General features: G+C 42.4%; 1 protein-coding gene across 3 annotated transcripts in view; it reads left to right on the top strand.

Moving 5' to 3' along the window:
• Window positions 1-22,954, top strand: part of DNAJC13 (DnaJ heat shock protein family (Hsp40) member C13) — a 67,803-nt gene that overhangs the window by 43,784 nt on the left and 1,065 nt on the right. For 2 of the 3 annotated variants that reach the window (XM_081164253.1, XM_081164254.1), the window contains 25 exons: window positions 231-276; window positions 2,167-2,321; window positions 2,522-2,723; window positions 3,770-3,885; window positions 4,483-4,561; window positions 5,738-5,873; window positions 6,517-6,701; window positions 7,269-7,343; window positions 8,421-8,540; window positions 8,964-9,143; window positions 9,669-9,836; window positions 10,490-10,603; window positions 11,825-11,941; window positions 12,489-12,666; window positions 12,899-12,990; window positions 13,978-14,077; window positions 14,834-14,908; window positions 15,062-15,174; window positions 16,914-17,083; window positions 17,400-17,442; window positions 18,008-18,181; window positions 19,242-19,421; window positions 20,277-20,417; window positions 21,421-21,564; window positions 21,768-21,867. In XM_081164253.1, coding sequence (XP_081020379.1) covers window positions 231-276; window positions 2,167-2,321; window positions 2,522-2,723; window positions 3,770-3,885; window positions 4,483-4,561; window positions 5,738-5,873; window positions 6,517-6,701; window positions 7,269-7,343; window positions 8,421-8,540; window positions 8,964-9,143; window positions 9,669-9,836; window positions 10,490-10,603; window positions 11,825-11,941; window positions 12,489-12,666; window positions 12,899-12,990; window positions 13,978-14,077; window positions 14,834-14,908; window positions 15,062-15,174; window positions 16,914-17,083; window positions 17,400-17,442; window positions 18,008-18,181; window positions 19,242-19,421; window positions 20,277-20,417; window positions 21,421-21,564; window positions 21,768-21,867 — 3,203 coding nt within the window. Of the gene's footprint in view, window positions 1-230; window positions 277-2,166; window positions 2,322-2,521; window positions 2,724-3,769; window positions 3,886-4,482; window positions 4,562-5,737; window positions 5,874-6,516; window positions 6,702-7,268; window positions 7,344-8,420; window positions 8,541-8,963; window positions 9,144-9,668; window positions 9,837-10,489; window positions 10,604-11,824; window positions 11,942-12,488; window positions 12,667-12,898; window positions 12,991-13,977; window positions 14,078-14,833; window positions 14,909-15,061; window positions 15,175-16,913; window positions 17,084-17,399; window positions 17,443-18,007; window positions 18,182-19,241; window positions 19,422-20,276; window positions 20,418-21,420; window positions 21,565-21,767; window positions 21,868-22,200; window positions 22,317-22,954 lie in introns of all 3 variants that reach the window. The other variant, XR_014000935.1, reaches the window with a different exon arrangement.

Raw genomic sequence — 22,954 nt, 5'->3', positions numbered from 1 at the left:
ACACTTTTCGTCTCTGGACCACCTTAAAGAAACCAGGCTACATTGTATAATGGTAATAGTGAGGGGTCGTTTGATGAAGAGAGTCCCTAGGGGCTGTATTTAGTGCTAGATGGCCAGTGAGAGCCCAAGAATCAGACGGGTTAGAGGGCAGGTGCAAGTTTTATAGTCCCATTAACCTGCATTCTGAGCTCATGCCATTGAGCTAAAAGTATATATGAATTATTTTCTAGGTTTTTGAAGTATACACATTCGAAGCAGGCCTTCAAGTCTGAAGAGGTAAGCAGCAATTAATATTACAAAAGAAACTGGCAATGCTTCAACAAAACAAGTCAATTCCAAGTATGCGCTAAGTATAAGCATTTAAACAGAGAAAATGTCTGGGGGGTCTTGTTGCTATCTGAAACAACTCTCTCTCTTCAGAATGTGCTGGATCCTTTTAAAAGGCAAATTGACAAAAGTTTGTTGCGCTATTAGCTACACCATGTTTAACCAAACAGTTGGAAATATGTAACTGAATTTAGCGTTAGGAAGTTTTGGTGGAGATGAATGTGGAGACAACTCAAAAGCGTTAAATGCATTGGTAGTTGTGCTGCAATGTGATTGTGGAGGCAAACCGCAGAGCAGTTTGTAGTTGTAGGAGTTGAAATTCCTTGAGACCAAGACAGCAATGCTGTACTCACTCACTGCTGGGTACACATGTACAGTGGTACCTCGGGTTAAGTACTTAATTCGTTCCGGAGGTCCGTTCTTAACCTGAAACTGTTCTTAACCTGAAGCACCACTTTAGCTAATGGGGCCTCCTGCTGCTGCCGCACCGCTGGAGCACGATTTCTGTTCTCATCCTGAAGCAAAGTTCTTAACCCGAGGTAGTATTTCTGGGTTAGCGGAGTCTGTAACCTGAAGCGTATGTAACCCGAGGTACCACTGTACGGCAAGGGCAATAAACCTTCAGGCTCGTTCCATTCACTTCTGGGCAGCCTTGCAGGGCCCACATATCCCGGGGGGGGGGGGGCAGACCAGATACAGAGAATCTGGCTTTTATAGCAGACTGTATCCCATCCATGCAAAAGTCAGAGGCTTTTCCTTCTCCTATAAAGGTATTCTCATGGTTCAATGACACATTCCAGCCGGGGAAGAGTACTGGGGGTCGGGGGTGTAGGGGTTTTAGACCAAGACAGTGCTTGGTGCGGCCTATATAGCCCAGGACCTTCATACTTATGGGATCGCCTTCTGGTATGCCCCGTGGAGGACCTTACGGTCCGCAAATAATATCTTGGAGGTCCTGGGCCTCGAGGTTAAACTGGCCTCAACCAGGGCCAAGGCCTTTTCATCTTTGGCCCCAGCCTGGTGGAACGCTCTATCGCAGGAGACCAGCACCCTGCGGGACTTGACATCCTTTCACAGGGCCTACAAGACGGAGCTGTTCCACTTGGCCTTCGGTCTGGGCCCAGTTTGACTCCCCTCTATGGACCCTGTAAGTTACCCCTCTGGCTTTTTTATCACCTCGTGTGGGACCAGCATGGATAGCTGGTCCTGATGAATACTTGAGTTTCCCGACCCCTATAGTTGTAATTCATGGGCAGTCATTTAATTTTATCCTGGTTCTAATTTTTAAGCTGTATTTTAATCAGTTGTTTGATTGTGTTTTAATGTATTTGATGTTAGCCGCCCTGAGCCCAGTCTTGGCCAGGGAGGGCGGAGTATAAATAAAAATTTATTTACTTACTTACTTACTATGGAGAGGGTGGAATAAAGAGGCATGAAGGGCCGCCTTTGGACTCTGCGCCTGAGGCTCCTAACTCTTGATATATTTCAAGGGGGTTGGACTAGATGCCCCTCAGGGTCCCCCTGCCAACTCTGTGATTCTGCAAGTTGTGCTGCACATAGTGGCTTGTGAAAATTAATACCTCCATTATCACAAAAGCAACCGGTAAAGACGTGCAAAAGCGTGTTCATTTCATTTTCACACTTACTTTTTTTTAATTAATATTTTATTATGTTTTATCAGTCAAAAAATTCAGAAAGAATACAAAAACACCAATCCTTCTTTAACACCAATTGGCCAACTATGCCCAGGAGAAAGGCCTCTGGTTTCTTCAGGAAGGTATATTTAAATACCTTTTCATTTCATTTTCACACTTACATCCCGACAACTTCTTTTTTTAGATGAAAGGGCAAGATATAGTTCAGAGAAGCATTCTTGGACACATCCTGCCGGAAGCTATGGTGTGTTACTTGGAAAACTATGAACCAGAAAAATTTTCTGAAATTTTTTTGGGCGAATTCGACACTCCAGAAGCTATTTGGAGCAGTGAAATGAGGTAATTTGATTTATACGCTTCCAGCAAAAGAGGTGGGTTCCCCCCCATCAGTATTCCGCCCCCCTTTTTTCAGTTTGCTGACTGTAATTAAATTCACCTGATATCTTTGTGACTTGCCACAGATAACAAGGTTTAATGGTTTAGTGATCTGGAAGAAAGTTAGCAATTGTTTGCTTCAAAATGCCTTTTGCAATTCACAGGCGCCTTATGATAGAGAAGATTGCTGCTCATCTTGCGGACTTCACCCCTCGTCTTCAAAGTAACACAAGAGCGCTTTACCAGTACTGCCCGATACCACTAATCAACTATCCTCAGCTGGAGAACGAGCTGTTTTGTAACATCTATTACCTCAGGCATCTTTGTGATAAACTTCGGTTTCCTGACTGGCCAATTAAAGACCCTGTAAGTTAAATGCCTTGCACTCTTCCTCAATCTGCAGCAAAGCAGAATTGAAAAATAAAAAGGGGAAATGCGAGAGCCATGACTGCTTTACTGGCATCTTGAGTGTGCCGTGATCTTAACAGTTCTGTTTTAAATTATACAGTTTCAAAGCCAGTTAAGTTTAAACAAGGAGTGTGTTCAATGTGGTGGGGATGTAAGAAAGCTAAGGGATATTGGAAGATGATATACACAGAAATAAAAAAAGATGCTGAGGTTGACATTCCCCCCCCCAAAAAAAAACCCCCGAGATGTTCTTTTTGTGTATGATAGAGGGTGAGATACCTAAGAATGCATTAAATCTTGCTCTTTATACAACTGCTGCGGCCAGAATAGCCTATGCACAAATGTGGAAGGATAAAAACAGTCCAACAAAAGAGGATTGGCAGAATAAGTTAATAGAATATGTGGAGTTGATGCTGACTGTAAAGATAAGAAACCAGAATGAACATACCATAAGAGAGGAATGGGAAAACTTTGGAGATTGTTTAAAGAATTATAACAGTTTCATAAATCTCCCAAGTAGGACTAGATCGATGAACAGCAGCTAAATCAATTAGAAGGTAGAGAAAGATGTGTATCACAGCTAAGAGTAAAAGGGAACCCATGGGAGGGCTGGGGTGGGAAAGTTGAATAATGTATTCTTATTTTTTTTTATTGAGTATATATACCACCCTATACCTGGAAGTCTCAGGGCAGTTCACAGAAAAGATCACAGCATATATAATCAGAATAAAAACGAGGATAATGAAGATTATTGTGAAATGGATGTACCAATTTACTGTTAAAGCATCAATAAAAATTAAAATAAATAAAGGAGTGTATTCTAATTTTCCAATATAAACAACAAAACTCCTATATTGTAGGTTTTCTAATAGAGAGGAGGGCCAGGTGGCTGAGTAATAGCAGCTATCTCCCCCTTCCTCTCCCTCACCCCCACCCCGGGAAGATCTGGAAGTTACATTAGAAGAACTCATTTGGAATTTTCTGTCTCCCACCACCCTGCCCAGGTTAAACTCTTAAAAGATACCCTAGATGCTTGGAAGAAGGAGGTGGATAAGAAGGCGCCCACAATGTCAATAGATGATGCTTATGAAGTTCTCCATCTCCCAAAGGGACAAGGACAGTAAGTTATGTGCTCTTTGGTTCCACTGACATTTTCATATAAATGACCCTTAGCTTGTGTATCTTGTATCTTTTAAACTTAGTTGCCCTGTGATTAAGTTCTAGAACCAGAAGAACAGCTGGCATGGCTGAAGTTCTGTACAGGAACAATAGTATAATGGTTCAGCATTGGACCGCCTCTATTTCAGACCAGCCTGACCTATTGATTTGGAGGCATAGCGGTTAACTAAAGTGCAGGAGCCCACATAGCAGTGTGCAGAGAGGATGGGGGGGGGGAATCCAGTTTCCAAGACCGGATTGCCATAATAGTTTACACAGGCCTTGCTATTGTCCCATCGGCAGTCCTGAGAAGTCACTGAAAATGCACCATTAGCGCTGCCACCTCTACTCAGCATTACATAGGAGACAGACTGGCCTAGATCTTATGGATAACTTTTGTAGCTAACTCATAAAACATGCTTTGGAAAGTGACCTAAAATCTGTCGTTCAAAATAACCTGCCAGAGTTTAGTTTGAAATCTATGTTATATTCCCCCCCGCCCTGACTGAACGACAGCATATTGAATCCTAGGTAAGCAAATTCTTTATGTATCTGACAGGCACGATGAGAGCAAAATCAGGAAGGCTTATTTCAGACTGGCCCAGAAATACCACCCTGACAAGAATCCAGAAGGTCGAGTAAGTGCTATGTATTAAATATATATTATGCCTATAGGATGTATTGGGTCTGGTCTGGTGTCTGAGCACAGGCTCTCTACTGTATACATGGATCTATCCCAGTTACTGCAATGGGGGGAGCAGATTCAAGTGTGCATTTGTTCAAATGTGCAGAGTCACTCCTTTTATGTCATCAGGACTGCCCATTTATGCACAAATTCCTGCATAATAGAAGTGCAACTGTTTGTTTGCTAAAGCTCTTAAATATATACATTTTTACATCAGAAAGGGGAAACAATTTTGAGTTATGGACCCCATTACATTCCAGTAGTGGAAGTTGCCAGATCCACACACAATCAGAGTCTCTCTCTCTCTCTCTCTCTCTCTCTCTCTCTCTCACACACACACACACACACACACACACACACACCCCTACACCTTTTCCCCATGGTAACAGAGGCATATATTTCCTTTTAGTAACTCCATTCAAGTTTCACCTTCCATTTTCTTGTGGGGGGAAATAGCTCTCCCAATGCCCCTTTTATCTGTCCTTTCTGTGCAAATGTGGCAAAGCTCTGTAATCCCAGCAGAAGAATGTAAATGAAGTCAGCACATCGCTGAACTGGAAGTCCTTAATCACAACTGTTTTAAGCCTCAAACTTCAAAATGTAATTGCATCCCCAAAATTGTATGGACTACTTTTAGCACATCTGCCAGGAATACAGGTCTGTTAATTTCTCCTTCGTCTTTGATCTGATTGTGAGGGAAGAAGTCGTAATTGCACAATTTGCACAACTTCAAAGACCCTTTCCCTTCCTGCTGTACAACTTAAGGTTGGGAGGGGAAATCTGAGTGCAGGTCTCATCCCTTCTTTACATTAAGTAATCCTTAGCCAAATACTGGAATACTGCGTGCGATGCTGTCTGTACACGTGGCTGTTCTGAATAGGTTGTACTTACGTTTCTTGTTAACTCTGTTGTCCTTCTGTGTGTCTACGTGTAGGACTTTTCATAGAAGAGTATGGAATAAGAGTCAGAAAAACATTAAAATAAGCTCAAAATTAGAACCGTGTCTTTGAAGATTATGTAGTAGGAGACAGTCTTTCTCGAAAATCCTGGCCTGATTCTTTTGCAACATCAACTGATTTATTTTGAGATTGGATTCATATCTGCTTCCTTACATGCATTGTATTTGCAGGATATGTTTGAAAAGGTGAATAAAGCGTATGAGTTTTTGTGTACAAAGTCAGCCAAAGTGGTGGATGGTCCAGATCCTGAGAATATAATTCTAATTTTGAAAGCTCAAAGCATCCTTTTCAACAGACACAAAGATGGTAATTATACTTAGCACCTGAAGACATAATTTTGTTTTGTAAAATACTAAATCTCATTTATGTGTTATTGAAAACTTTGGGCTTATTTGGGAGCTCACTGATTACAACCGATACAAATCATGTGGCAAACTATCAAGCTCTACCTTCTCAGGTGCATCACCTTGGTTTCATTGGAGAGTGGATTTCTGAAGGAGGGGAGGCCCCTGTACTTCTGGAGGCTACAGTCCAGTCCAAAATGGACATTTCTTTGAATGCAGTGAATACTCTTTTTTCCAGCAATTTAAAATCACCCAGTCTCCACTGATTAATAGGTGGACCTTTGTTGGTAGAAAACCTAGGACTTGTTCTAAAGCAGAAAGTCTTCATTCAAAACAGAGCCTTGAGATTCTATTTTCCAAATGTTGCTCTGATTCACCTGTATACTTTCCGAGGAGCTGCCCAGAATTTTGGGGAATTCAACCTTGTTCAATACGTGTTAGGAGCTAATTTGTTTAGTGCATTCTGTGTTACACTTCTCCTTTCTCCTGTGTTGTTGGCCTTTGAAGTAAGAAGCCAGAAAATAATTTGTTTGATATAGAGTAAGTGTCACCATAAGACTGATTCACATGTGAATGTTAATTCTTGGCATTCTTTTCTTTTCAAGATTTGAAGCCTTATAAATACGCAGGCTACCCCATGTTGATTAAGACAATCACAATAGAAACTTCAGACGACCTCTTGTTCTCCAAAGAATCTCCCCTGTTGCCTGCTGCTACTGAGTTAGCTTTCTACACTGTCAACTGCTCAGCACTTAATGCAGAAGAACTAAGAAGAGAGAACGGTATTGAGGTAGGCTCAAAATCCTCCTGTGGGTTGTGTTTTGCAGAGAGTGAGTTTTATTCTTTGCATCCTTTCTATTAAGCTCTGGTTTGCAAAATGCATTTTAATAACCCTTTTTGGCTGGGTGTTGTCTGCAAAGCCAGCTTTCCCTCATGTTTTCTAGCTATCTGTAAGTACATCTCAGAACTGCTGTTGCTGACTATTCTGTAAGCTTGCATAACCAATCCTGAATATTTCATGTCTTTGGCTTAATTTGCCTAAGAATAAGCAAGTAGATTGTTATTAAAAAACACAAATATTAACTTCTAACTAATATCAAGCAAAAGAAACAATAACTGGGCTTCTAAGAAATGTTGCTAATATTACACCAGATAATTTCAGATTATTGGTTTGGCTTAGAATACTTGAACGTCTCTTTCTCTAACAAGTAGGCATTTGAAGTATTAAATTTTACATTGTGGCTTTAAAATGGCATCCAAAAATTTGTAGAGAAATATTTGCTAAATGAGAACAATCGTCTCAACTTTTGCTGCTGACAGTGTTCAGGGGGGAAAAATGTCTTTTCTATCTCCACAGATTCTGCAAGAGGCTTTTAATCGCTGTGTTGCTGTCCTGACACACTTTAGTAAAACAGATGATATGTCAGTTCAGGTAAGTGTACAGAATAATCCAGTAATGGAGGATTTAGCATACGTGTGAATGTGAACTAAAATGTGAACTGGCCATAGGAGACCATATTTGGGCAACTGTTCTAACTATTTACACTAACATACTTCTCACATCATATTAAAACTGTAGATAACTATTTACACTAACATACTTCTCACATCATATTAAAACTGTAGATAAAATAAACTATGGTTTAATGTGAATAAGAACAAACCTTGGCTACCTGCTTGTGGTTGGTTTGGAGAGAAACAAACCACCAGTCCAGGCTCGGATAACACAAGAAGCTATGGCTTATTTTTGGTGGTATAGCAGCAACAGGGAAGGAAGAAAGCACCTGCAATTTCAGTGGTGCGTACCAGCATTCTGCTTATTCTCATTAAAGCATAGTTTCTTTTAACGATGGAGGTACCAAAGACTGAACCTGAGAACTTCCACATGCAAAATGTGCACCTTACCGTTCTTCCATTTTGCCACAGCCCGTTTCTGGTGCCAACATTAAAGGTAAAGAGTAAAGGGACCTCTGACCATTAGGTCCAGTCGTGGCCGACTCAGGGGTTGCGGCGCTCATCTCGCTTTACTGGCCGAGGGAGCCGGCATACAGCTTCCGGGTCATGTGGCCAGCATGACTAAGCCGCTTCTGGCGAACCAGAGCAGCGCACAGAAATGCTGTTTACCTTCCCACCGGAGTGGTACCTATTTATCTACTTGCACTTTGACGAGCTTTCGAAGTGCTAGGTTGGTAGGAGCAGGGACCAAGCAACAGGAGCTCACCCCGTCGTGGGGATTCGATCTTCCGATCGGCAAGCCCTAGGCTCTGTGGTTTAACCCACAGCGCCACCCACGTCCCAGGTGCCAACATTAGACACTTCATAAATTGAAAAGAAGTAACAATGCTTCACAAGACTGAAAGAAGTAATCACTTGGCAAATTACAATGCTGTGTCTGCCTTCCAGGGAGCTCTTTATCATTCCTTTTCAACTTCTGAAGCGTGTATATTTGTAGTGCCTCTTATTATACACTGTCCCAACACCATATGACTTCGCATTTTTCACTTAATAGGTGTGTGGGCATGTAAGTAAATGTTACAGTGTGGCAGCCCAATTTGAAGACTGCAGGGAGAAAATAACTGAAATGCCAAATATCATCAAGGATCTCTGCAGAGTACTGTATTATGGCAAGGTAAGCTCTTGTATGACTCCTATCTTCCTTTTCTAGCCTCCCATTTCTGTAGAACCTCTGGAGTGTCCATTAAGTGGATGCAATCACTTGGGCCTATTGCCTTCCTTTTGAAAGCTGTAGAACTTCCTGTCAGAGCCCCAGTTCACATAAGACTTCCTGGGGCATGTAGACAGTTTTGTTTGCACATTGTCAATGGAATGTACAGACACAGTCCTTCTGTTTACCCTATTATATTCTTATTTATTCTGTTTACCCTATTCTGCAATGTGATTAAAGCGCCACACTGCAGAAGCAAGAAACAAAAAGTGTGAAGAACGTGCCACTATTGCATTTTGTCATTTTTACGTCAGAAACACCGCTTGTCTCGTCCCTGCTGAACTGAAGCATTTCTCACCCAAAGCAAATGTTTTCTTTCCTACTCAGAACATTCCCCGCGTGGCTTCCCTAGGGGTTGAGTGTGTCAGCTCCTTTGCTGTGGACTACTGGCTACAGACGCATCTGTTCCAAGCTGGAGTTCTGTGGTATTTGCTCGGCTACATCTTCAACTATGATTACACACTAGAAGAGAGTGGGATTCAGAAGAGTGAAGATTCCAATCAGCAGGTAATGATAATAAGGAACTGTGAATAGACTGCTGTGCTTTAAATATATCCTGGGCAGCATTTCTGAGATGACTGTAGGAACTTACAGTCATTATTTTAAAATCAAACACATTGCTTAATGTGCTGTGTTTTTAGGTAAAACTATGCCTGTGTGTTGTAGCCTTTTTTTGTGCGATTCAAATGACATTCTCAAGATCAGTTGTGCTTGCTTGTGCCAAGCTTTGATCCAAAGAGAAAAGGAAGTTTGAAGAAGGGAACTTCTTTAAATTCTTTTAAAAAAACAACACACCCATCTGCAGCACCCAAAAAGCCCCTCTAGAGAGTTTGAGAACCCTCCTGAATAGTGCACAGTGGGGTATAAGGAGACACAATGGCAAGTGGCAGTCGCCCCAAATTGGGCAATGACATTTTTGCAAGTTGTGTCCATTTTATTTTGCGGTATTGCTTGTGAAGGAGGGGTGGTCTTGTTTCTTCATCTACTCAGGAAATCTATGCATGAGATTGATTCCCTATTTTCTGCTAACAGGAAGTAGCCAATACCCTTGCCAAGCTTAGCCTCCTTGCTTTGAGCCGTCTTGGCGGATATCTTCCCGGAGAACAAGCTACGCCTGAAAACCCAACCATCAGAAAAAGTCTTGCAGGCATGCTGACGCCATATATTGCAAGAAAACTTGCTGTGGTCAATCCTGCTGAGGTACAAGAACATTTTAATATCCACGTTAATGTTTTTCCGCTTTTCTTGACAAGTATGCTGAGCATGTAAGTTCAGTATGAAAATTTAGTAATTTAGAAAAGGAGTCTTGATTGAGGCACTTGCGAGCACCTTCAGTCCTCTGTGTTACAGCCAATGGATTTTTGTTTAAGATAGTGGAGTGTTAATAGAGATGTGCTGATTCGTATAGTAGTCATCCTACTATTTCTAACTTGTCGTGTCTTTCTTGCCAGATACTAAGGGCTATTTCTCATGATATTACTGCTACAGTATTTTTGAGTGACTACTGCATATGGCAAACCAGGAATATTTGTGTGTGTGTGCACGCAAACAGAAGAGAGAAACAGTGCTTGCTGCACTCAATAGTTGCAGAATAGAGACTGTTTCAGATTACTTCGGTAGCGCTTGAAATCATAAAGTGTGCATCTAGCCAGAGCTGGAGTTTTTAAGAGCAAATTCCAAATAGACTCGTGTTAAAGAATAAATAAGAGGAAATAACGTGCACATTGAGAAAGCTAGAAGGGTTACAGTGGTTTTGTTGTGGTATTAAGCTGGCCGGATGTAGATGCTGTAGAAAAAATGAAATATTTGTCTTGCATTCAAATCTGTCTTGCCATAACTGTTTCTTAACCTAGATTCTGAAAATGCTGAACAGCAACACAGAAAGCCCGTACCTTATTTGGAACAATCGGACAAGAGCTGAACTCCTTGAGTTCTTGGAATCTCAGCAGGAAAGCATGATTAAAAGAGTGAGGCACTTTTTCCTTTTTGTCAGGCTTGTTAGTTGGGAGTTTCTGAGGCAGGGAACTGAAAGAAGCAGCAAGTAATTCTTGTCGCTGCATTTTTCAGAATCATTAAACTGAGGTGTACAAAAGCCACACGGCCAGCTTCTTTTAATGTACAGTTGTACGTCGGGTTAAGAACTTAATTCGTTCTGGAGGTCTGTTCTTAACCTGAAACTGTTCTTAACCTGAAGCACCACTTTAGCTAATGGGGTCTCCTGCTGTTGCCGCGCCGCCGGCATGCGATATCTGTTCTTATCCTGAAGCAAAGTTCCTAACATGAGGTAATATTTCTGGGTTAGCAGAGTCTGTAACCTGAAGCATATGTAACCTGAAGCATATGTAACTCGAGGTACCACTGTACCAGGCCACAAAAGTTTGGTGTCCTCCCGTGGGATTTATAGATTTCATCCTCTCATTTCTCCATTTATGGTCTCATGTTGTAAACAGCATCCTTTAACAAAAGCAAATGTAAATAACTCTGATCCTAATTCGCCATCAGTGAACAGAAAGGCTCCTTCAGTTCAGACATGACCTAAAACCAGGAGAGGCTCTTGGTGGCAGAGGTGGAGGAGACAGTTTTTCCTGATTCCTTTATCCCCTTTGTTGCATCTCATATTGCTCTGGATGGAGAAGATGTTGAAGCAGCACAAGGGGCTGAGGGGTGACTTGTTTTCCCTCAGATATTTGCCCTCAATTGAGTGATCGAGAGCTCTTTCTTTGCCAGTAGTACAGCTCAGCTCTTGCTTAGCATCTTCTTCTTATCACTTGTAGCTGAATATGATTGTCATACGTATTCAAGTTCTGCAGCTGGAGGTAAAAGAACAATTTCAAAACAAGCTGCTTTTGGTTGCAGGATTCCTGTTGTAGCACCACACGTGTTAAAAGATCATTGAGGGTTAAAGTGCGACCTGTGCAGGAATTAGCAACAGCCATGGGAAAGGACAGAAGTAATAGATCTCTTCCCAAGTGCTGGCCAACTCTCCTACTACCTTCACCTGCTTACATTTCTAGCTTTTTCTTGCAAAGGAAATGAGAACTGAAATCAAATTCTGTCCCCGCTTCATGGCTCCAAGCTTAAAGTAGACAATTCATATTGGGGAACTGTACTGCTTTTGCGTCCATTCGGCTTAATGTTTTTACTATGGGAAGCTGCAAATATATTCAATTGATTTTTACTTTCTAAAGGGTGACTGTGATAAAAGCTATGGATCTGAATTCATCTTCAGTGATCATGCAAAAGAGCTTATTGTAGGAGAGATTTTTGTTAGAGTTTACAATGAAGTCCCCACATTCCAACTGGAGGTAAGATTCTACTTCTTGTTATTTGGTGAAGTCTTTTGGTTTTAAATTGGTTAATCCCTTTCTTCTTCTTCTTCTTCTTCTTCTTTGCATACCAATACAAAACATGTTAGATATTAAAGCTCCTTTCCTTGTCAAAATATAGGATGTACTAATTTGTTCTCAGTAAATCATCAACACAGCAGAAACGTTCAGAGGATCTATATCCATTCCCTCTGAATTTTGTTACATGTTTGTTATAACTCTTGGTTAAAAAATTCAAACGATGGGAAAGCAATCTTTTCAGAATGGAGTAACCCTATACTATAGAACTTCCTAGACTTTTATATAGCAGTCTTACCCTTCCTTTGTTATAATCTTGTGAGGAAGCCTTGCCACATGAAGCTGAAACACTTACTGGTGATGTATCCTGATAGAGCATTTGATTGTTCATCCCTTAATTGTAAATAGTTTGTAAAATATGGATACACTGTGTTAAGAAGCAGCAACAAAATGTTTACTTCCTATCTATCTTTTTAATTTTCCTTCTTGCTTGTTTGTTATCCTACAGCTTCCAAAATCATTTGCTGCAAGCCTCTTGGATTACATAGGCTCACAAGCCCAGTACCTTCATACATTAATGGCCATGACTCACACAGGGAAAGTGGAGTCAAACCAACATGGAGAGAGGCTCAGAAGGGTTGAGATGGCCTTGGAGGCTCTGAGAAATGTAATAAAACACAACCCAGGTAAGTGAGGCATGTTAGACACCTTAAACATTCCTGTCGAACGAAACCTCACTTTAGATTTTGGACGTTTTAGATGAATGCTTAGTCATACAGCTTATCACCAAACTAAAATGGCTGTTTAAGCTGATTAAGGTGGATATTTTTAATTTAAAAAATGTTTTTAAGATACCTTTGCTTGAAAGTGCTTTAGTTTAGTCCACTTTAACCATAGCAGCTGTTTTTCTCCACGCAGGTTCAGAATGTGAATGCATAGGTCACTTTAAGTTAATCTTCTCCCTTCTGCGTGTCCACGGAGCTGGTCAAGTCCAACAGCTGGCTCTGGAGGTAAAAACCAAAGCGATAAAAGTTTCTTGCCATAGGAGAAAGTTCTTTACTTCGGAATATATTGTGTAGATTAATCAAAGCGGTGTTCACTTTTATGACAAATGTAAGGACGTTATTTTACACTCAGCCAGTAATGATTCTGATTTTGGGCTTTCTAGCTAGAGAATGGAGTTCAGGGCATCAAAATAGCTACCGTACATGACTTTATACCTTCAGTTCAGAGACTATGTGAATAGTACTAAGGAATGTGCATTTAGCAGGCAGTAGAACACAATGACATTTGTCCAAATGTTCTTTCTGAAGGCAACAGTGGCAGTCTTAATCTCTTACCAGAAGTCGCATCATTTGGCAGAAGCAATGGCCCGAGTTGCCTTGGCAAAAGTGACTGATATCTTTGCACCGACACTGTTATCCAGAGTATTAAAAAACGGTTATTCCCTCGCCCACCCCTATACACGAATATCCACTCCCCCCCCCCCCGGCTTACATTTCCACAGCTATTTGCCTGTTCTAAGAAGCTGGCTAAGTGTCAGATTTTTGGGGGACAGCGAGTCTTTTTTCAGCCCACATGATCCCAGATAATCACAGGTCATATATCTGTCGTTACACAAATCAGATTTGGCTACCTCGCCAAGGGTAAATGAAGCCTTTGCTTTGACCTCACTCTGAATGGGTAGGGACAGCGATGCTGGGTTGGGAAGAGATAGAGAACTAGGGTCACGGCTTTTACCTGATGGTGCTCCTTCTGTTGCAAAATTAAACTATTGTTTGAAAACAGCATTTGGTCAAATATTTTGAAAGACATTTTCTGCTATAAATATTCACAGAAAATTCAGAGCGGCCTTTCTGGAAGCAAAGCTTGAATTTATGTATCCAATCAATATGTAGAAAATCCTTGTCTTGAAGGAATCAAGATTGACAACTAGCTGCTTCCATACCAGTCTAGCAGTTTTTGTTTTTATTTTATTTTATTTATTTCTTTCACAGGTGGTGAACATAGTGACTAGTAACCAAGAATGTGTAAATAATATTGCAGAAGCAATGGTTCTTTCCAACTTACTAGCCCTCCTACATTCACTACCTTCAAGTACGTAGAGCGTGAGTTTACTTATTCAGTGACAAAAATACACGTTTAGAAAACTCTTTAGATACCAAAAGATAAACTCCTCCCCCCCCCTTTACAAGCGTGCATATAAAATTGTGGCTCCAACTTGGGAAGGGCATTGAGGTCTCAGGCCTGTGTAGAGACAAATATTCTCTAAACTGGAGATCTTGCCCTCTGACTACAGATCTCTTGGGGAAATTATAGGAGGTCACTAATGAAGTAAAATCGCCTGTGTTGGGGTGTTGTCTTTGGCATTCAAAATAGATCTAGAGAAAAACCCTCAGTGAATGTTAGGTCATACTTTCAGTATGTGTTCAGAATACACCCATTTTGTGAATGAAGGCATCTTGCCACAATCAGCCCTTTGGAACTTCTTTCTCTATTAGGGACTTGCTTTTAAGGGAAAGGCTAGACCTGTGATGTTTTTATTGTATTGTATATGTCTGTGATTTTTTAAATATGCATATATTTTAATTCTACTAGTGCTTAGTTCTTTGACTTAAGCTGATCTTTCATAGGATTTTTTTTTTAAGTACCTTTGCTGACTTTGGAACTCAGTCCATGGAAGGCTTTTGTTTCGCCTCATAAACAGCTCTTTCCTGAGGGGCCAGCTAAACTAGGCAACAGTGCAGGCCCCATTGTCCAACTCTAAACAAGCCCTGTTGTGTTTTTACTTCATCTTTGCTAAACAGAGACACACAAAAGCTGGGTTTCGCTCACGGTTTTTCCTCTTGGCAGGTCGGCAGCTTGTTCTGGAAACTCTGTATGCTTTGACATCCAGTACCAAAATAGTTAAAGAGGCCATGGCAAAAGGTACAGTGAGCGCTGTTGTTCTTTGTTGAAACATTACCCAAAAGTAATGTTTCAAACTTACTGTGATTGGAAGAGGCAACAGTTCATTTGTTTTTATCTATCAGAATATTCATAGGCTGCCATAAGGCCCTCTGTTTCTCTGTCCCTTCCTAGGTGCTTTAATCTACTTACTTGATATGTTCTGCAACTCAACACATCCCCAAGTTCGATCTCAGACTGCAGAGCTTTTTGCTAAAATGACAGCCGACAAGCTGGTTGGTCCAAAGGTGAGTGTGTTTTGCTTCATTTTTGGACATTGTAACTGGCCCTTTTAAAAGCATGCTTTTAACACTAAATAGCACAATGTCTGTTAGACTTGATTTGCAACAAGCTTATAAAAAATGCTGTTCAACCCTGTACTAGGAGTTAACATTACACAGGCCGTATTCATCTTTATCATCCCTTCATATGGGCTGGGAAACAAGCCACGAAGCTGCTGTTACCATGGCTTCCCATTATACCTAAGCTAGCAAACTATGATTAATAGCTTCCCAGCAAACCAGGATACATAAGCCAGCTTTGAAATATGACTTACTGCCATTCTTTATTTGGAAGCCATTAGTCATAGTTTTCCTGGTTTGGACGCAAGAGGAATTGGCGACGTCTTCCTGCCTTGGTTTTTCCACTTAACGTGAAGGGTGGGGAGAGCCAAGTGGCTGTCTGCCTGTTCGTAGCTTGGCTTCTCAGTCCAAGATCTGATTGTCTGGATGCAGCCAATGTGCATCACTTCGAATAAACAGCCCTCACGTGGTGCAAGCTTTACATTTCACTCTCTGCAAGCTACTAGTCTTGTAGAGCAACATGCTGGTTGGAAAGCATGGCAACATAAGAAGAGCCGTTCTGGATCAGGCCAGCAGCCCATTTGGCCCAGCATATAATACTCGCAATGGCCAACCACATGCCTGTGGGAAGTCATAACCAGGAGTATAGCAGCATTCTCCCCAAATGCGAATCCCTGCAACGGGTTCCTTTAGGCATTCTGCCTCCAACAGTGGGCATAGTAGCCATTGATAGCCTTATGTAAAGGTAAAGGGACCCCTGACCGTTAGGTTCAGTCGTGGCCGACTCTGGGTTGCAGCGTTCATCTCGCTTTATTGACTGAGGGAGCCAGTGTACAGCTTCCGGGTCATGTGGCCAGCATGACTAAGCCGCTTCTGGCGAACCAGAGCAGTGCACGGAACCACCATTTACCTTCCCGCCGGAGCGGTACCTATTTATCTACTTACACTTTGACATGCTTTCGAATTGTTAGGTTGGCAGGAGCTGGGACCAAGCAACGGGAGCTCACCCCGTCATGGGGATTCAAACTGCCAACCTTCTGATTGGCAAGCCCTAGGCTCTGTGGTTTAGACCACCCTTATTCTTCATGAATTGTGAAACCTAAAATTATATTATATTATTATATTATATTATATTATATTATATTATATTATATTATATTATATTATATTATATTATATTATATTATCCATCTGACTGGATTGCCGCAGCCACTCTGGGAGGCTTCCAGCGAATTAAAACATTAAACACAGTAAGACATCAAGCATTGAAAGCATCCCTATACAGAGCTGCCTTCAGATGTCTTCTAAAAGTCAGATAGTTGCTTATTTCCTTGACATCTGATGGGAGAGCATTCCACAGGGCGGGTGCCACTACCAAGAAGGCTCTCTGCCTGGTTCCCTGTCACCTTGCAGCGAGGAAAGAGGCAGATGGCTGTCAGAGCTGGATCTCTGTCTGGGCTGAACAATGGGGATTCACAATGCCCCTCCATCAAGTTCAGTAGTCAGCCATACAAAGGCATTCCCCACACAGGTTTAAGAATTGCTATGTGTTGATAAGGCAAATTCCTTTCAAAAACATTTTCCCCATGCTTTGCTAGATGTCAGTATTACAAGCTGTTCATTTGATTCACTGGAAACCTTTGTTAGCGGTGACAGAATCTGCAATCTGGTGTGTTCTTTTCTAGGTTAGAATTACCCTAATGAAGTTTCTACCTGGTGTCTTTATGGATGCCATGAGAGATAACCCTGAAGCTGCTGTTCACATTTTTGAAGGAACGCATGAAAATCCAGAGTTGATATGGAATGACAACTCCAGAGAGAAAGTGTCTACAACTGTTCGAGAAATGATGCTAGAGTATGTTACAGTTGTGGTGAATAATGGTTGTACTTTTGTAGTCAGTTTCGTGGTAAAACGTAGCAGAACTGTAAAGCCAACGATTAGATTCAGTTTGGAATCCTCTGGGATTGTAGTACAGGGTCTATTCCAGGCGGCATAATGCAAAAAATATAACCAGATATTCTGTATTGATCAAAACTGCTGAAAGCGATTAGAGTGCAAATAAGCCAGTTTGATTTTAACCTCAGGCGAGGGAACCGTTTAGAATTTAATTCATTTTTACCCCTTGCTTGCAGAAGAATTTGTTAATGGGTTTTCTGACTTTTTTTTTAAGGCACTTTAAACTACAGAGAGACAACCCTGATATTAACTGGAAGGTAAGCAAAATTTAAACGTTAAGGGGGAAATTAAGACAAAGCATGGGTGTGGTTTTCCTTTGTATCCTTTTGCATTTTCTCTTTTTCGCTACTGCTCAGTCTTATCTCGCTGTACCATGACTAATAGCATGAAACTGCATGGTAGGACAGAGACCGGGGGGGCAGTAGCGTAGCGTGGGGGGTGCGGGGGGGCTGGCCGCATCGGGCGCAACATCTGGGGGTTAGGGGGCGCAAATCCACGGGTTAGGGAGCGCAAATTACTTGCCTTGCCCCGGCTGCTGACAACCCACGCTACGCCACTGGGGGGGGGGGCAATGAAACTCTGGATGTTCCTGCACTAAAACTCCCGCTCTGGCCACGTCATGCTACTTTTGGTCCTATGGAAGCAGGAGCCCAGCATCCAGCATTCAACAGCCCTGCTGCAAAGTATTCTGCATTGCTACAGACCCTTATAATCGTAGTTGGGCTCACACCTGTGTTGTTAGTCCCCCTCCCTTTCTAATAAACCAAATGTAACTTTCCTAATGCACGAACTCAGTGACATTTTTCTCTCTCGTTGATCCAGCTGCCTGAGGACTTTGCTGTGGTGTACGGTGAAGCAGAGGGTGAACTTTCTGTAGGAGGGGTCTTCCTAAGAATCTTTATTGCCCAGCCGGCCTGGGTGCTGCGAAAACCTAGGGAATTTCTCATTGCACTGTTAGAAAAATTCACCGAACTCCTGGAGAAAAACAACCCCCATGTAAGTGGAGTTGATTGGTTGCGTGTTAGCTTTGTGCAACTGCATTTGTGAAAGCGAGCTCCGGTCCACTGAAAGGTGCTGTTGCTGCTATTATTGTTACTACTTCCTACCACTGTTTGTTTCATTTATGAATAGCTTGCCCTGAGCAGTTTACAATAAAGACCTTTAAGGATGCGGTTAGTTCTGCTTCTTGCTCTGTAAACCTGCCTAGGCTTGTGCTGTGAAATAATTGGCACATAACAGCAGCAAACCCATGGTGGTTAAAGGCAGTAGGAGAGCAATTTGTTTAGTTTGAAGAACAACGAATGAATGGCCACTAAATGAATGCATCCTAGCACAAGCCGTTGTGCGGCATGCAGTTGCATAGGTGATCAGGCAGCTGTTCGAAACAGCTTATGCACACGCATTAGATCTGTGCGTGCAGTTTGGGTTTTCCCCATACAAGATTCTGACCGAAGAAACGGTAACTGCTCAGTACGTTGAAGAGGTTCTTATTCTTCAGGTTATGGCTGTCATTCTCTGCTTCTTAACAAGATAAGCCTAAAGGTAAAAGTACCCCTGACCATTAGGTCCAGTCGCGGATGACTCTGGAGTTGCGGCACTCATCTGGCTTTACTGGCCGAGGGAGTTTGTCTGCAGACAGCTTCCGAGTCATGTGGCCAGCATGACTAAGCTGCTTCTGGTGAACCAGAGCAGCGCACGGAAACGCCGTTTACCTTCCCGCCGGAGTGGTACCTATTTATCTACTTGCACTTCGAACTGCTTTCGAACTGCTAGGTGGGCAGGAGCAGGGACTGAACAAAGGGGGCTCACCCCGTCGCAGGGATTCGAACCGCTGACCTTCTGATCGGCAAGCCCTAGGGCTCTGTGGTTTAGACCACAACGCCACCTGCGTCCCTTTAAGATAAGCCTACGTTCCCACAAATTAATCAAGATGTTCATACATGCGACTCCTGAGTGTCATTAAACGGTTGATTGTAAACTGGCCGCTTGTTGACTGACTTCAATAGTGGAGCAGGAAATTTCATTGACTTGCTCTGTGCTTTGTGTTCCGAAACAGGGGGAAACTTTAGAAACTTTAACAACAGCGACGGTGTGCCTCTTTAGTGCTCAGCCTCAGCTGGCAGACCAAGTTCCCCCTCTTGGTCATCTTCCCAAGATTCTCCAGGCCCTGAATCACAAGAACAACGCCATTCCGAAAAGCGCAATGCGTGTCATACACATGCTGTCTGATAATGAGGTATGAGGATATGGATTTATTGTGTTATTGTTTGCTGGAAGAACTTTCATCTCAGGTGCTTGTTGTATGTTCCTGATGATGTAGATTGGATTTCAAATGTTTCCCCCCCTGAAACCAGTACCAGGGATGGTAAATCTAGCTAGGCACAGTATAAAGCAGGGTTCAATTTAACTCATATTACACCCTAGATTAGATTGTCTCCAGCTGGGATCATAGTATATAAAACTGTCAACTCAGTCAGTTGAAGAGATCAGGTCCATGCACGCTTCAACCTATTTACATTGCAGGCAAACTGTTGCTTCCAGTCTCTCAGTATGTAGCAACCCCAACACTATCCTGATGTGGTGCCCTAAACTATGTTGGTTGCCTAGTTGTTTGAACTCTCTATCAACCAATAGTTTGAATTAATCCAGGGTATGGAAAATTAGCAGCAATTAGCCTTAAGGAATGTTGCCTACTACTTCTGCAGCCCAGGTTGGAAAATGGGTGTTAACTCAAGTTGGTATGCTAGACCAGGGGTCAGCAACCTTTTTTAGCCATGGGCCGGTCCTCTGTCCCTCAGACCTTGTGGGGGGCCGGACTATATTGGGGGGGGGGGAGAGAAATGAATGAATTCCTATGCCCCACAAATAACCCAGAGATGCATTTTAAATAAAAGGACACATTCTGCTCGTGTAAAAACGCACTGATTCCCAGACCGTCCACAGGCCGGATTTTGAAGGCGATTGGGCCGCATCCGGCCCCAGGGCCTTAGGTTGCCTACCGCCGTGCTAGACATTTCTTGGGGTCTTGTAACCTCATCTTTTAAATGAGAATCTTCAACAGCCTAAATCAAACTGCTTTCCCCCTCCACAGCTTTGTGTTCGCTCAATGGCAGCGCTAGAGACCATTGGACCCGTGATGAATGGAATGAAGAAACGGCCAGATACGATTGGAGTAGCCTGCGAGGCACTTAATCGAATGTTTCAAAAGGAACAAAATGATCTTGTAGTCCAAGTAAGCAAGCCGGAACCGTGCCCTTTAAAGGCATTTGTATAGCAATCTAAATATGTGTCCATTCAATTTGTTATGCTAGCTTCGTGGTGTTGTGTGGAGTGGTGTGGAATGAAAGCATTTCCCTGCGGCAGCTTGTGTGTGGGTTGCTTAGGGCAACAAGAAAAAGTGAGGCTCACTTTACAAAGCTGCGGGTGGAATGTCCTTGCATTAACATGCATCCTTGCTCATTCGCTCACACATGTATCCGTATTTTCTAAGAGTGACCACACCACAGGGATGTTGCCATGCATGCTGATATCCGTAATACACCATAAATATCTCCCTGAGTTATTGGCAGAGTTCTGTGTGCAACACTAAATGCAGAGTTCCTAACATTTGCTGTTTGGAGTACCTTACCAGTAGGAGCAGTGTGTATTGAATGGCCAAACAGAGGCACATGCTTGTGCAGAAAAGGAATCTGGTATAGAAAAAGGCATTTGCGTACAGCAATAATCCTGCATCTCAGGGCAAGACTAACCCCAATGGTACATGCCACTCATTACCTCCTCAGTCACTGATGAAGATTTTGGTAATACAGTCGTACCTTGGAAGTTGAATGGAATGAAAGCCAATCAGAAGCTGTGGAAGCCCCATTGGACGTTTGGCTTCCAGAAGAACGTTTGCAAACTGGAACAATCACTTCTGGGTTTGCTGTGTTTGGGAGCCAAGGTACGACTGTACCTATCTGTCTATTAGAGCTGGAGTTGTCTTTACCATAAAATCATGTGGAATTACTGTTAGAACGTTGGGGAAGGTGGTGAATTCACCCTTTAGTATTTTTGCAGTGGTTCTGGGTGGCCATATTTGAGATGACCTGAGTTGTTGAGTTAGGCAGGAGAGCAAAGAATTTTAGGAGGCAGGCTCGGTCCATCAGTTCTTTTTCACCTGCCTGATGGATAGGAGCATTTCTTGCTTTGGAATGCCCTTGGGCTATCATTAAGTACCCTGTAACCTTGTTTTGCAGGCTTTGAAAGTAGAGTTGGTTCCATACCTCCTGCGATTGCTTGAAGGCGTCGGTCTTGAGAATCTGGAAAGCCCCTCGGCCACGAAAGCTCAGATCGTTAAAGCTTTGAAATCTATGTCTCGCAGTCTACAGTATGGAGAGCAGGTAAAGCACCCTGAATTCCTTTCAGTTGAGGTATCTGCATTTTGTATTTTTGACCCCCCCCCCAAAAAAAAAAATGCTCCAGATTTGTGCAATTACAAAAGCTGCTGCTAATGGCAGGGTCAGTTTCATAATGACAGCAGCCAGTTATAAAGAACAGCAGGGGAAATGAAACAAACGTTTCCTGAGCTATATGTTTCTTGCAGGTGAATGAAATTCTCTCTCGTTCCTCTGTGTGGAGTGCCTTCAAAGATCAGAAACATGACTTGTTCATTTCTGAGACTCAAACAGCAGGATACCTCACTGGTCAGTAAACATTCTAATTTAGGCTTTTCCTGTTGTGTTTCCCTTCTTTCGTGTATCATGTGGCTTGTTTATTCTGGGATAACATCTTAATTCAGCCCCCTTAATTTGATTGTAGAATTGTAAGGTTGGAAAAGGGGCCACAAGGAGCAATGGATGCTCCAACTGGACTTCAGTTTTAATTCTGGACATATCCAGGGTAGAAATTTGAAGGGGGCAAATGATTAATGTGTCCGTTACAAACCACCTCGGGACACTACGGAGTGATGCTTCACTTTTGCTTCCAAGGGCTTTGCTGTCTGTACTTCCCTTGCGTCTGGTTTCTTTCTCCCCCAGGTATCTCCTCTCCTTCCCTTCTATCTGGTAGCAGTCCTCTTCATCTCAGAAGTGGGCTTTAGATCTACTTTGGCAGGCAGCTTGCTAAACTTCTCTCTAGCACTCTCTAAAAGCAGGTAGATACCACTTTGCTCAGTGCATGCTGCATCGGCGCAGTTCCTAGAACAAAATGCTTCCTTAGGTGCATGGCAGTACAGTGGTAGCAGACATGTGACTGTTGTAGAACATTGCGCAATGCCACGTTTTGGAACTCGTGATTTTTATTCCCCTGCGACTGTGACATCAGGGTTCCAAATGGTAGGTGCCTGAGGGTACGTATCAGTGGTTCTCAAACTCTTCCCCCCACACAGACCACTTGAAAAATTTGCAAGGAGTCTCAACGGGCCATTTAGTATTTTCTTCTATAGCGCAAAAGAACAATCTAGCCTTGCCTTTCTAATATGATGGATAGATTAACTATGAAAGCAAGCAACATTTTTTGCTTCCACACTAGCATTGTTGCAAAAAATGAGAGGTACCTCTAATCGACAAAGCTAGTAGGCTTATTATGTAAACAACTGACCCACCGTTTCATTGGCGAGTTTAATCATCCTGCCCTGGTCCAAACAGCCTAAAAAACAAATCAAGTTTAGGGTGAAGTTCAGATAATCTTGTCTGTTTTGCAACCTTTCTGCGAACTGACCATAGTTTGAAAACCTCTGGTACATGTATGTGTGTTTGTGTATGTGTATATGTATATTTTTGTGGATATATT

The sequence above is a fragment of the Podarcis bocagei genome (genome assembly GCF_964188305.1).
Source record: "Podarcis bocagei genome assembly, chromosome: 12".
Classification (NCBI taxonomy): Eukaryota; Metazoa; Chordata; class Lepidosauria; order Squamata; family Lacertidae; genus Podarcis; species Podarcis bocagei.
The sequence above is the reverse complement of the archived record's forward strand: the minus strand, read 5'-3'. Positions and strand labels throughout refer to the sequence as shown.